Here is a 13,663-nt window from a genome sequence, read left to right on the forward strand (position 1 = left end):
ACCCAGGAATACAAGAGCTGGGTGGTTTCCCTGCTGAAGCGGCACGGCGTGCGGAAGGTGCTGGACGTGGCCTGCGGGACCGGGTAAGCGGCCAGCCGCGGTTCGCTGTGCGCGACATCTCCATGAGTTACGGTAGTGACGTTTTCCACTTGTTGCTGAGCTGATGGGTTTCAGGTGACCCGGATGATGTTTTATTTTGAATGTTCTCTGAGATTTTCTGAGCGACCTGAAGCTGAGTGAATAATAGATCAATCCAGGTGTGTCTCCAGATGTTTTAGGGGCCAGAAGGGCCCCAGGCAGGATGTTTACCTTCCAGGTTGCTTTCTTTAGCAAACTGGCAACAACACAACAAAGAGGAGCAATGCAACGGCACACAAACTGAAAATGTTGGGCTGGTGACGCAGGCCTTTAAATCCAGAAACGTTAGCAGCTGTCACTTAGCAACAAGATGATTTATGAACCACACGAACAGCGGCAGCCTTCAATAAAACACCAGTGTAAATAACGGCAAGATCCGACACGGTTCTGACCCGGTTCTGACCCGTCTGTGCAGAGTGGACTCCATCATGCTGGTGGAGGAAGGTTTCCAGATGGTGAGCGTCGACGCCAGCGACAAGATGCTGAAGTTCGCCCTGAAGGCGCGCTGGGAGCGCCGCAAGGAGGCCGCCTTCGACCAGTGGGGTAGGACCAGAACCCGACCGGAAACAGAACCGGTTATACCGATCAGAGCCGGTTCTACCGAGCAGTACCGGTTCTACTGACCAGAACCAGAACCGGTTCTACTGGCCAGAACCGGTCCTGAAGCTTCTCGGTGTGTGTCCAGTGATCGAAGAGGCCAACTGGCTGACGTTGCCTGATGACATCCACAGACCCGCGGACGGCTACGACGCCGTCATCTGCCTCGGGAACTCCTTCGCTCACCTGCCGGACTTCAAAGGTTTGGACAGTACTGTGCGGTGTTGACCTTTGACCTTCAGACAGTGATGCGTTGCCGTTCATTGTAGGGGACCAGAGCGAGCAGCGCCTGGCGCTCCGTAACATCGCCGGCATGGTGCGACCCGGCGGGATCCTCATCATCGATCACCGTAACTACGACTACATCCTGGAGACGGGGCGTGCCCCGCAGGGCAAGAACATTTACTACAAGGTAACAGGAAGTCGGTTCTCTCTGCGTTTTTCGCAGCTTCAGAAATCCAGACAGCAAAAGCTAAACGTTGGTTCAGAGGCTCAGAGCTCCACATGGATTCATCTCATCCAGGCAAAACAACTAAAGAGTCATAGCTAACTAGCATGCTGATGCTAGCTCTGCTAACAGAGCTAACCCTACACTAGCATACAGAACTATGCTAGTGTTATCGTGCTAACTTCAACCTTGTTATTGTTCACATGCTGCCTAGTGGTAGTAACCCTGTTTGCTAGTGTTAGCATGCTAGCTGTTAGCATGCTAATTCTAACTTTTTATGCTATGGTTAGCATGCTAACTGGAACCCAGGGCCTGCTTGGTGGTGCCGACCAGAACCGGTTCTGCTGCTGAACAGGACCGGTCCGAACAGAACCAAATATCAGAACTGATTCTGGATGAACGATTTTATCAGTGAATCTATAAAACTAGAAAAATCTTTTTCCCTAATTTATTATTAAGTGTAAGCTAAGATGTTAAACTATATCTATTTTAGTTTTATTATTCTCATTTTTTATCACTTTTTAAATAAATTTTTGTTTTCCAAGTATTCATGTTAAATTTGTAATTGACACTTTGCAGACAGGTTACATGTTTTTATTTTAATTTTTCAGTTTATTTTTATTTTCTGTTTTTATATTTTGCCATATTTGATTTATTTATGGGAATTCACCTGATTAATATCATGTAATATTATTTTAAACTTTGATAAATTTCCCAAATTGCAGATTTAGTTTCTTTAGTGCGGATTAAAATAATCTGGAGATGATTTTCTCGCTGTTTAATTAGCTGTGGCTAATTTCATTAGTTCTGCCTACTTTAATTAAATTTGGCTACTTTCATTAGCTTTTGTTAGCTTTGGCTAGTTTCATTAGCTTTAGCTAGTTAGCTTTGGCTTGTTTCATTAGCTTTAGCTAGTTAGCTTTGGCTTGTTTCATTAGCTTTAGTTTTCTTTGACTAGTTTCATCAGAGTTAACGCCACAGAAGCAGGTCTAATCAGAGCCTTGAGCAGAACCGTGTCTGACCCGTTCTGTGGTTCTGTTGCAGAGTGACCTGACCCAGGACATCACCACCTCGGTTCTATGGGTCAACAGTAAGCCTCACATGATCACCTTGGACTACACCATCCAGGTGCCTCAGGCGGCGCTGCAGAAGCTTCCTGAAGTCAGGTGAGCTTGCGGTCGGTCGCCAGGCGGTCGGTCGCCAGGCGGGGTCCAGGCAGTCGGTCTCCAGGCACTCGGTCTCCAGGCACTCGGTCTCCAGGCACTCGGTCTCCAGGCGGTTGGTCGCCAGGCACTCGGTCGCCAGGCAGTCGGTCGCCAGGCAGTCGGTCGCTGAGCTGTTTATCTCCAGTCTGACCCGACAACCAGAATAATGTCAGTAAACGACTCTGAGAACCGTCCTGAGTAATCCCTGTTCTGGTTCTGTGCAGTAAGTTCCGGCTGTCCTACTACCCTCACCGCCTGCAGAGCTTCGGCGAGCTGCTGAGCGACGCCTTCAGCGCCAACATGGAGCACACCGTCTACGGAGACTTCAAGGCCTTCCGGCCGGGCCAGGACCCGCCGCCCTGCTACTTCATCCACGTCTGCAAGAGAACAGCCTGAAGCCGGTTCCGGGCGTCTCGGCAATAATTCCTCCTCTGAGCAGAGACTGGTTTCCTTTCTGCCTTGAAGCTGCTGAGAGCCAACAGGAAGCTGCTTCCTCATGTTTTAGACCTTTTATTCTTTCTGCCGGTGGTCCGAACCGAAGCAACACCGACCAAAACGTCGCAGTGATGAAATTACTGAAGACGATGAATCTGCCAAAGATATTTAAAGAACTGCTGTTGGCCGGCCGGCCGGTTCTGAAACAATGTTCTGATTAATCTGCGGTCCAGAAGTGGTTCTGATTCTTGATCTTTTAATAAAACTCTGAAGTATGAGGCTGCTTGTCGTGTTTTGCTGAGTCATGGTTGAAAGGCCTTATGCTCTGCAGTGGCGGCAAAGTGGTTCTGGATGGACCCAGCTGGACCCGTTTCATCTGCAGCCATCGCCATGGAGACCCTACAACCTTGGAGCATCTTCTCCAGCGGTTTCAGTCGGACCCGGAACCCAACCTGAACTGGACCAGACCAGACTGTGTTACTGCTCTTTGGTGCTGAAGATAAATCAGTAAATGCTCCAGAACCTTTTGGACCTCTGCAGCAAAACCGTGTTGAGTAGAAAACACTTCAAAACTCATCCAGGACACTAGAGGGCGCCATTTCACCGCATGCCTGCTTCCAGTGGAAACTGTACGTAGCTCAGTTCTGTTTGGGTTCTGGTTCTGGTCGGGTTTGGGTTTTTACCGTTTTTCTGGTTCTGAATGGAGGCCATTTCCAGACGTTGTGATGTAAAGCCAGTCCTCGCCAACACAGTTCCCATGGCAACGCAGAGCTGCCACAGTTCTTTGTTGACAAATGATGGTAAATCCCCCACACCCCATCTTCTGTGTGTGTGTGGGGGGGTTGGATAAGCAGTGAAGGAGACAACAGAACACTGGGACCGGGTTCTGATTGGCCGACCCGCAGGCCGGGTTCTGCTCCGAGTGACGCTTTAATATTCTCTCATGTTTCAGTCAAAACCTAATGCCAATAATTTGGGTTATTTTGTCATAAAAGAAACAAAACTGAGGATTCATTTTTAAAGTTATATTTTCAGCGTATTATTCATTCATTTATAAATGTCAGTTTCAAACTCAGCAATAGCTAAATATTTAGCTAGCTCAGAGCTAATTCTTTAGGTTGGAGCTAAAGCTTAGCTTGTTGACTAAATATTTAGTTTGAAAGTGTCGTTTCTAATTTAAATTGTAACTTAACCTTTAAAATGACTCCTAATATTTATGCTTTATAATTAAATAAAAATTGTTAATATTAAGTGTTGACTGGAGGAAGAGTTTGTTTTTGTTACAGCGCCACTCAGAAGCTAACGCTGCTCTCATTAGCAACGCTGTTAGGCTCTGGGTTTAAAAATGTCAAAACTCTGTGCTGGTCAGCAGGAGGAATTAGCCACTATTATTATTATTAATTTGATTTTATACACCAAAACAGAAATTAGTCATCATCACATGGAGATTTCAGCAATCATTTCATTTAAAGTGTCATAAAATTAGAAACACTTAATGTTGGAGGAACAAAGAAAACATATGGATACCAGATCCAAAATTAGCACTGATGTTGCCAGGAGCTAGCTTTGTTGAAAAAAACTAATGAAAATCACTAAAAGTGAATAATTGTGTATAATTTGGTGTCAAATAATACACAATTAGACAGAAAAAAAATCATGTTTACTAATAATATTTAGATTTTTCAAGATGGAAAATAAAAATTTGCACTTAAATCATCAATTAGATGAATATTCTTAGTGTCATATCTTATTTCCTTTTTCTGGTGGATATTTTTCAAAATGGCCACCATGACTGCAATGAAGTGTATCTGTTTCTGTGAAAATCAGCAGGAGTTATTAGCCACTGCTAATCAAAACAGCAACAGAAAAATTAGCAGAAGCTAACACGAAGATGATAAACATTTCAGAAATTAGCTAACATTAAACCCAACAGAATTAGCTGAAAATCAGGTTCTGGTTCTGCTCCATTTTATTTCTTTAAAGTCTCATAAACAGGATGAGCAAAGTGGAAAACGTAATTCATCCAACTATAACAATTGGTTTAAACCAGGGGAGTCCAAAGTGGGTTCTGGAGGCCCGGCATGTTTTAACTCACCTGGATCCAATGATGGATCATTAGGACAACACTGATGAGCTGAATAGGTTTTAGTTCTCTCCCCATTAGGGAGAGAACTAAAACTTGCAGGATGCCGGCCCTCCAGGACCCACTTTGGGCTCCCCTGGAAAGGCTCAAAAACGGTGGCCATCTTGAAAAATTGCTGTCATCCTGAAACTGAAGTGGCTGATGGGAAATCTGAAAAACATCAAACCTGAGAGGTTAGCATGCAAAAACAGTTTAAACAAACTTCAAGGGGCTACACATTAATAATCAGCAGTTGCCATGGCGATGTCCCAAACTTGAAACAGATGTGAAAAAATGTATATTCCTCGAAGATGGTGAGGGTTAGAACCTTGTGGTGGTTCTGTTACGGGCCTGAACCGGTTCCTCAGAACCTGCAGGCCAAGTTCACTCAGATTAACCTGGGAAAGACATCAGAACCAAAACCGGGTCGGGCTCAGTCCAACTTTCTGTGACCCGGTTAAACTTTGACCAAAGGTTCTGATGGACATGAAGGTCTGGAAACACGACCGGGTCTGACCACAGAGCAGCAGAACCACATAGAACCCGCAGGTCGCTGCGTTCCTCCACACGGTGGCGCTGCAGCCTGGTGCGTCGGGTCCATTGTTAAAAGCTACATCAGAACCCAACCGGTTGCCTAGCAACCGGGTCGGGGTTGTGGAACCGGACCTGCTGGGACTGAAGGTCCGACCAGATGGACCTTGTTGCCATGGAGACAGAGATGGTAACTGTCTATGAGTCCTGTGGGGCCAGAAGCTGAACCTGTGGACGCCTGCAGGTCCGTCAGCCTCTTCCTCCTCCTCTTCTTCCTCTGTCCTCGTGTCTCTTTGTCCAGGAAGTGTCTCCGTCCTGTTCAGACGTCTCACCGTGTCAGCAGCGGCACAGCCTTCGTCTCTTGGCTCCTCCTCTTCTTCCTCTGCACCGTAGGCGGACGGCGGCGGCAGGAGGAAGCGTCCCGCTGCGTAGAGGCAGCAACAGGTGTGGGCGGGGCAGCTGTGCAGCCCGAAACCTCTTCCTGAGCGGCGGTCCGGTCCGATAGAGACTCCGGTGGGCGACGGCAGGACGTGGGGTACGGCGCTCTGCAACAGGCGGCGCAGCAGGTTGTTGACGAGGACGGAGCGGCGCAGAAACGCCTCGGGGTCGTCCAGGAAACGGACCTTCTCCAGAGAGAGACGCAGGACCAGAGATCGCTCCTCCAGAACCGGCACCGCCTGGAGGACAGACACGTTACTACAGCACTCAGGATTTCAAAGGTCACCGTGTGGCAATAGGTTTTGACCTTTGGGTCAAAGCTCACCGTGTGGCAGTAGGTCCACAGGTTGAACAGAGGATCTTCGTCATCGTCAAGCAGCTTCCTCTTGAAGAAGTCAGTTCTGGTCGTGGAAAACGGGTCAGCACCTCTACTGGGAGGTTCTGTTAAGGGGAGGAAGGAAACCGCCAATCAGAACCCAGATCTCTGGTTCTGGTTCCTCAGAACTCCCATCTTGCCAGACAGGAAGTGGACCTTGAGCCGGTTCCAGACGGGGGGGAAGGCAGAGACCAAAGCGTGTCCCTCTGGGTCCATGAACCCGTTCCTGGACAGAACCAGGGTCATGTCTGGCTCGGTTCTGAAAACAGTAACAGAACCTCACAGCAACAGAGGATGAATGGAATTTAAAAGGTTCTGATCACTCATGCTGGGCCAGAACCGGTTCTGAGCCTTTAACAGACTCAAACTGTCTGCATCTGAGCAGAACCAGAACCTTCCTGCTGGGTCTCTGAAGACACTGAGGGCAACTTCCTTCTTCATCAAACAGAAACATGATGGAGGCGTCAGATTTTAGTGTTGGAAGATTTCTCTTTAGTCTTTGGCTAGAGACCAGGAGCCATTTCTGCTGCTAGCGCTAAGCTAACATGTTTGCTTTGGTTGAATTTACCCAGAATACCCTTCGCTGTAGTCCACTCCCTGTTTTTAGAGCGGTCTCTGGTCCGCTTCGCGTTCACATTCAAACCAAACCCAGACTGCGGATTGGAGGACCAGAGGGCAGAGGTCAATTAGCGTTCACCAACCGAACTGGACTTTGACTAGACAAATGGACTGGAATTGGATTAGTGGTAAACTGCTAAACACACTAAAAGTTAGCAGAAGCTAATACTAAGCCACTATACACATTACAGAAGGTGTTAGCATAAGCTAATGTTAACTATTAAGTCGATTGTCTCTCTTCTTCTTCTCCTTCCACTTGATGACAGCAACGTCTGATTTTCTACATTTTATCACTTTGAAGTTGTATGAAGAAATATGAAGGTTATAAAGTCATGAAAATGGAGGACATTTTATGTTTATGTCAATAATTGATTTAAAAGGCTCATAAACAGCAGCCATCTTGAAATTCAAGTGGCTGATGAATACAATATATGAAAAACAACTGACCTGAGGGGTTAGCATGCTAATGTTTATGTTATTATCCATAGATGGTTGGATGGATCATGGATGGTTGGATGATGGTTGGTTGGATGACGGTTGGTTTCATGCTGGTTGGAAGGATGCTGGATAATGGATGCTGGATGGATGGATGCTGGTTGGTTGGATGCTGGATGGATGGATGATGGTTGGTTGGATGCTGGATGGATGGATGATGGTTGGTTGGATGCTGTTTGGATGGATGATGGTTGGTTGGATGCTGGTTGGATGGATGCTGGTTTAATGGATGCTGGTTGGTTGGATGATGGTTGGTTTCAGGCTGGTTGGATGGATGATGGTTGGTTGGATGCTGGTTGGATGGATGATGGTTGGTTGGATGCTGGTTTAATGGATGCTGGTTTAATGGACGCTGGGTGGATGGATGCTGGTTGGTTGGATGCTGGATAGATGGATGATGGTTGGTTGGATGCTGGTTGGATGGATGATGGTTGGTTGGATGCTGGTTGGATGGATGCTGGTTTAATGGATGCTGGTTGGTTGGATGATGGTTGGTTTCAGGCTGGTTGGATGGATGATGGTTGGTTGGATGCTGGTTGGATGGATGCTGGTTGGTTGGATGATGGTTGGATGGATGATGGTTGGTTGGATGCTGTTTGGATGGATGATGGTTGGTTGGATGCTGGTTGGATGGATGCTGGTTTAATGGATGCTGGTTGGTTGGATGATGGTTGGTTGGATGCTGGGTGGATGGATGCTGGTTGGTTGGATGCTGGATAGATGGATGATGGTTGGTTGGATGCTGGATGGATGGATGATGGTTGGTTGGATGCTGGTTGGATGGATGATGGTTGGCTGGATGGATGGATGATGGTTGGTTGGATGCTCGATGGATGGATGATGGTTGGTTGGATGCTGGTTGGTTGGATGCTGGTTGGATGGATGATGGTTGTTTGGATGCTGGTTGGTTGGTTGGATGCTGGTTGGATGGATGGATGCTGGTTTAATGAATGCTGGTTCGATGGATGCTGGTTGGATGGATGGATGCTGGTTGGATGGATGCTGGATGGATGGATGATGGTTGGTTGGATGCTGGATGGATGGATGATGGTTGGTTGGATGGATGGATGCTGGTTGGATGGATGCTGGATGGATGGATGATGGTTGGTTGGATGCTGGATGGATGGATGATGGTTGGTTGGATGGATGGATGCTGGATAATGGATTATGGTTGGTTGGATGCTGGTTGGATGGATGATGGTTGGTTGGATGGATAGATGCTGGTTCGATGGATGCTGGTTGGTTGGATGATGGTTGGCTGGATGCTGGATGGATGGATGATGGTTGGTTGGATGCTCGATGGATGGATGATGGTTGGTTGGATGCACGATGGATGGATGATGGTTGGATGGATGCTGGATGGATGGATGATGGTTGGTTGGATGCTGGATGGATGGATGCTGGTTGGATGGATGATGGTTGGTTGGATGCTCGATGGATGGATGATGGTTGGATGGATGATGGTTGGATGGATGATGGTTGGATGGATGCTGGATGGATGGATGATGGTTGGATGGATGCTGGTTGGTTGGATGCTGGTTGGATGGATGATGGTTGGTTGGATGCTGGTTGGATGGATGATGGTTGGATGGATGATGGTTGGTTGGATGCTGGTTGGATGGATCCTGGTTGGTTGGATGCTGGGTGGATGGATGATGGTTGGTTGGATGCTGGATGGATGGATGATGGTTGGATGGATGCTGGATGGATGGATGATGGTTGGTTGGATGCTGATTGGGTGGATGATGGTTGGATGGATGCTGTATGGATGGATGGATGGATGATGGTTGGATGGATGCTGGATGGATGGATGCTGGTTGGTTGGATGCTGGTTGGATGGATGATGGTTGGCTGGATGCTGGTTGGTTGGATGCTGGTTGGATGGATGATGGTTGGATGGATGATGGTTGGTTGGATGCTAGTTGGATGGATGCTGGTTGGTTGGATGCTGGTTGGATGGATGATGGTTGGTTGGATGCTGGATGGATGGATGGATGATGGTTCGTTGAGTGCTAGTTGGATGGATGCTGGTTGGATGGATGAAGGTTGGTTGAATGCTGGATGGATGGATGATGGTTGGATGCTGGTTGGTTTGATGCTGGTTGGATGGATGATGGTTGTTTGGATGCTGGTTGGTTGGATGCTGGTTGGATGGATGATGGTTGGATGGATGATGGTTGGTTGGATGCTAGTTGGATGGATGCTGGTTGGATGGATGATGGTTGGATGGATGGATGATGGTTCGTTGAGTGCTAGTTGGATGGATGCTGGTTGGTTGGATGCTGGTTGGATGGATGATGGTTGGTTGAATGCTGGATGGATGGATGATGGTTGGATGCTGGTTGGTTTGATGCTGGTTGGATGGATGATGGTTGGATGGATGATGTTGGATGGATCATGGTTGGTTGGATGCTGGTTGGATGGATGGATGGATGATGGTTGGTTGAATGCTAGTTGGATGGATCCTGGTTGGTTGGATGCTGGTAGGATGGATGATGGTTGGATGCTGGTTGGTTTGATGCTGGTTGGATGGATGATGGTTGTTTGGATGCTGGTTGGATGGATGATGGTTGGATGGATGATGGTTGGTTGGATGCTAGTTGGATGGATGCTGGTTGGTTGGATGCTGGTTGGATGGATGATGGTTGTTTGGATGCTGGTTGGTTGGATGCTGGTTGGATGGATGATGGTTGGATGCTGGTTGGTTTGATGCTGGTTGGATGGATGATGGTTGTTTGGATGCTGGTTGGTTGGATGCTGGTTGGATGGATGATGGTTGGATGGATGATGGTTGGTTGGATGCTAGTTGGATGGATGCTGGTTGGATGGATGATGGTTGGATGGATGGATGATGGTTCGTTGAGTGCTAGTTGGATGGATGCTGGTTGGTTGGATGCTGGTTGGATGGATGATGGTTGGTTGAATGCTGGATGGATGGATGATGGTTGGATGCTGGTTGGTTTGATGCTGGTTGGATGGATGATGGTTGGATGGATGATGTTGGATGGATCATGGTTGGTTGGATGCTGGTTGGATGGATGGATGGATGATGGTTGGTTGAATGCTAGTTGGATGGATCCTGGTTGGTTGGATGCTGGTTGGATGGATGATGGTTGGATGCTGGTTGGTTTGATGCTGGTTGGATGGATGATGGTTGTTTGGATGCTGGTTGGTTGGATGCTGGTTGGATGGATGATGGTTGGATGGATGATGGTTGGTTGGATGCTAGTTGGATGGATGCTGGTTGGTTGGATGCTGGTTGGATGAATGATGGTTGTTTGGATGCTGGTTGGTTGGATGCTGGTTGGATGGATGATGGTTGGATGGATGATGGTTGGTTGGATGCTGGATGGATGGATGATGGTTGGTTGGATGCTGGATGGATGGATGATGGTTGGTTGGATGCTGGTTGGATGGATGCTGGATGGATGGATGCTGGATGGATGGATGATGGTTGGTTGGATGCTGGTTGGATGGATGCTGGATGGATGTATGATGGTTGGTTTAATGCTGGATGGATGGATGCTGGTTGGTTGGATGCTGGGTGGATGGATGATGGTTGGTTGGATGCTGGATGGATGCTGGATGGATGGATGCTGGATGGATGTATGATGGTTGGTTTAATGCTGGATGGATGGATGATGGTTGGTTGGATGCTGGATGGATGGATGATGGTTGGTTGGATGCTGGTTGGATGGATGCTGGATGGATGAATGCTGGATGGATGGTTGATGGCTGGGTGGATGCTGGTTGGATGGATGCTGGATGGATGGATGGTGGTTGGTTGGATGCTGGATGGATGGATGATGGTTGGTTGGATGCTGGATGGATGGATGATGGTTGGTTGGATGCTGGTTCAATGGATGCTGGTTGGATGGATGCTGGATGGATGGATGCTGGATGGATGTATGATGGTTGGTTTAATGCTGGATGGATGGATGATGGTTGGTTGGATGCTGGATGGATGCTGGATGGATGGATGATGGTTGGTTGGATGCTGGATGGATGGATGATGGTTGGTTGGATGCTGGTTGGATGGATGATGGTTGTTTGGATGCTGGATGGATGGATGGTGGTTGGTTGGATGCTGGATGGATGGATGGTGGTTGGTTGGATGCTGGATGGATGGATGATGGTTGGTTGGATGCTGGATGGATGGATGATGGTTGGTTGGATGCTGGTTGGATGGATGCTGGATGGATGGATGCTGGATGGATGGATGATGGTTGGTTGGATGCTGGTTGGATGGATGCTGGTTGTTTGGATGCTGGATGGATGTATGATGGTTGGTTGGATGCTGGTTGGATGGATGATGGTTGTTTGGATGCTGGATTGATGGATGGTGGTTGGTTGGATGCTGGATTGATGGATGGTGGTTGGTTGGATGCTGGATGGATGGATAATGGTTGGTTGGATGCTGGATTAATGGATGATGGTTGGATGGATGATGGTTGTTTGGATGCTGGATGGATGGATGGTGGTTGGTTGGATGCTGGATGGATGGATGATGGTTGGTTGGATGCTGGATTAATGGATGATGGTTGGATGGATGATGGTTGTTTGGATGCTGGATGGATGGATGGTGGTTGGTTGGATGCTGGATGGATGGATGGTGGTTGGTTGGATGCTGGATGGATGGATGATGGTTGGTTGGATGCTGGTTGGATGGATGCTGGTTGGATGGATGATGGTTGGTTGGATGCTGGATTGATGGATGATGGTTGGATGGATGCTGGTTGGTTGGATGCTGGATGGATGTATGATGGTTGGATGGATGCTGGTTGGTTGGATGCTGGATGGATGTATGATGGTTGGATGGATGATGGTTGGATGCTGTTTCTGGGTTGTTTCCATTAACATGAATAATAATAAAAAGCTTCTTCTGCTCTAAATGAACCGGAACCGGATCCATCCGAACAGTTCTTCCCAACCGGAAGAAAGTAACACTGGGTTTTTTTCTCCGCTCGGTTCTGATCACCAGCTGAGTTCGCCGAACCGAACCGAGCTCCGTCCCCTGCAGCTGCGCAGGCTCGGATCTGGACCCGGTTGTCCGGCTCCTCCCCGGAGCAGCTCGGTGTGTTCGGGCCGCCGGTCGGAGCGGATATGCGGCTGCGCCTCGCTCCCTGCGGCCGCTCGGGAAGAGCTCAGACTATGGCAAGACAACGCTACATTTAATCCGGTCTCTCTTAAAGTCATTCGGTTCAGTTCATGTATTAATCATGTATTAAAATAAAATCAGCCCAGTTCCCATCATGCCCATTGATTTTGGCCTTGCTGGTTACATTCAGGTTTACTAACGAACCAGTTCACTGACTTTGGGACTGATTGAGTATTTTAGAGGGTCTGGTAGATATGTTTCAGTAATAAAAATAAATAAATAAAAGTTTTATCTTATTGAACTTCAATGTTTACTGCTGTGGTTGATGAAATATTTAACTATTACCCATTTCAGCTAGTCGAGATGTTCCAGCCATATTACCCAACTAGTAGGGTTTTTATTAAGTAGTTATGACCTTACTAGTTATAAATGTAAAAATGTTGTACCAAATAACCATTAGATAAAAGATTATATTCAGTTTTATATCTTAATGGTTAACTAAAAGGGTTTAACTAGTAAACCTAACAGTGTCGCCCCCTATAGCCAACAAGTAAAAGTTTTAGTTAACTAGAAAATATTTAACTCCACTAGTGTAGTGCTGCTAACTAGTAGTTAACTGGTGAGGCGTTCTACCTACACTCCATTATATTCAGTCAAGCTAGTTACACTGAGGCTTTAACTAGACCGCTGTGATTATTCCCTTCTGTGTGGTAAAGGTAGCTAGTTCTACTAGCTAACTAGTTGTATTTTCAGAACACTGAATAAACACACAGATGGCTTGCCATACATCTCTCTGATTCCCGCTCCGTTGTTGACTGGAGTAGAAATGATTCGGAACCGGACTTGTTCACAGGAACTAGTTCACAGTTCAGTTCCCAGCGGTTCACAACTGAACTCGTTCATGTTCACAGTTCAGCAGCTGAATCTGCAGTTTGACCTCAGTTTGACCTCGATAACCTGATCGCCGGTCATCTTGTGTCCAGAACAGAAGCAGGTATAGAGGCAGAAGCAGGTGGGGGAGGGATGCTGTAAAACACCGACCATTTAAAGATGCTGAGGTCACAGCTGACCTTTGACCTCTAGAGGAGGTGCTGCAGCATGCAGGTACTGCCTGTAAAAAGGGAAACCATGACGCAAACTGCAATGTTGCGCCACCTGTTGG

The 13,663-nt window shown here is 47.4% G+C and overlaps 1 protein-coding gene across 1 annotated transcript in view; it reads left to right on the forward strand.

The window, feature by feature from the left end:
- LOC116726160 (glycine N-methyltransferase-like) overlaps window positions 1–2,906 on the forward strand; it is a 3,252-nt gene extending 346 nt beyond the window's left edge. Inside the window, exons 2-7 of the mRNA XM_032572738.1 lie at window positions 1–83; window positions 554–681; window positions 824–937; window positions 1,005–1,147; window positions 2,228–2,349; window positions 2,613–2,906. Of these exons, the coding sequence (XP_032428629.1) occupies window positions 1–83; window positions 554–681; window positions 824–937; window positions 1,005–1,147; window positions 2,228–2,349; window positions 2,613–2,784 (762 nt within the window). The 3' untranslated portion in view covers window positions 2,785–2,906. The remainder of the gene's footprint in view (window positions 84–553; window positions 682–823; window positions 938–1,004; window positions 1,148–2,227; window positions 2,350–2,612) is intronic.
- The last annotated feature ends 10,757 nt before the right edge of the window (window positions 2,907–13,663 follow it).

Source organism: Xiphophorus hellerii, chromosome 9 (genome assembly GCF_003331165.1).
Source record: "Xiphophorus hellerii strain 12219 chromosome 9, Xiphophorus_hellerii-4.1, whole genome shotgun sequence".
In the NCBI taxonomy this organism is placed as follows: Eukaryota; Metazoa; Chordata; class Actinopteri; order Cyprinodontiformes; family Poeciliidae; genus Xiphophorus; species Xiphophorus hellerii.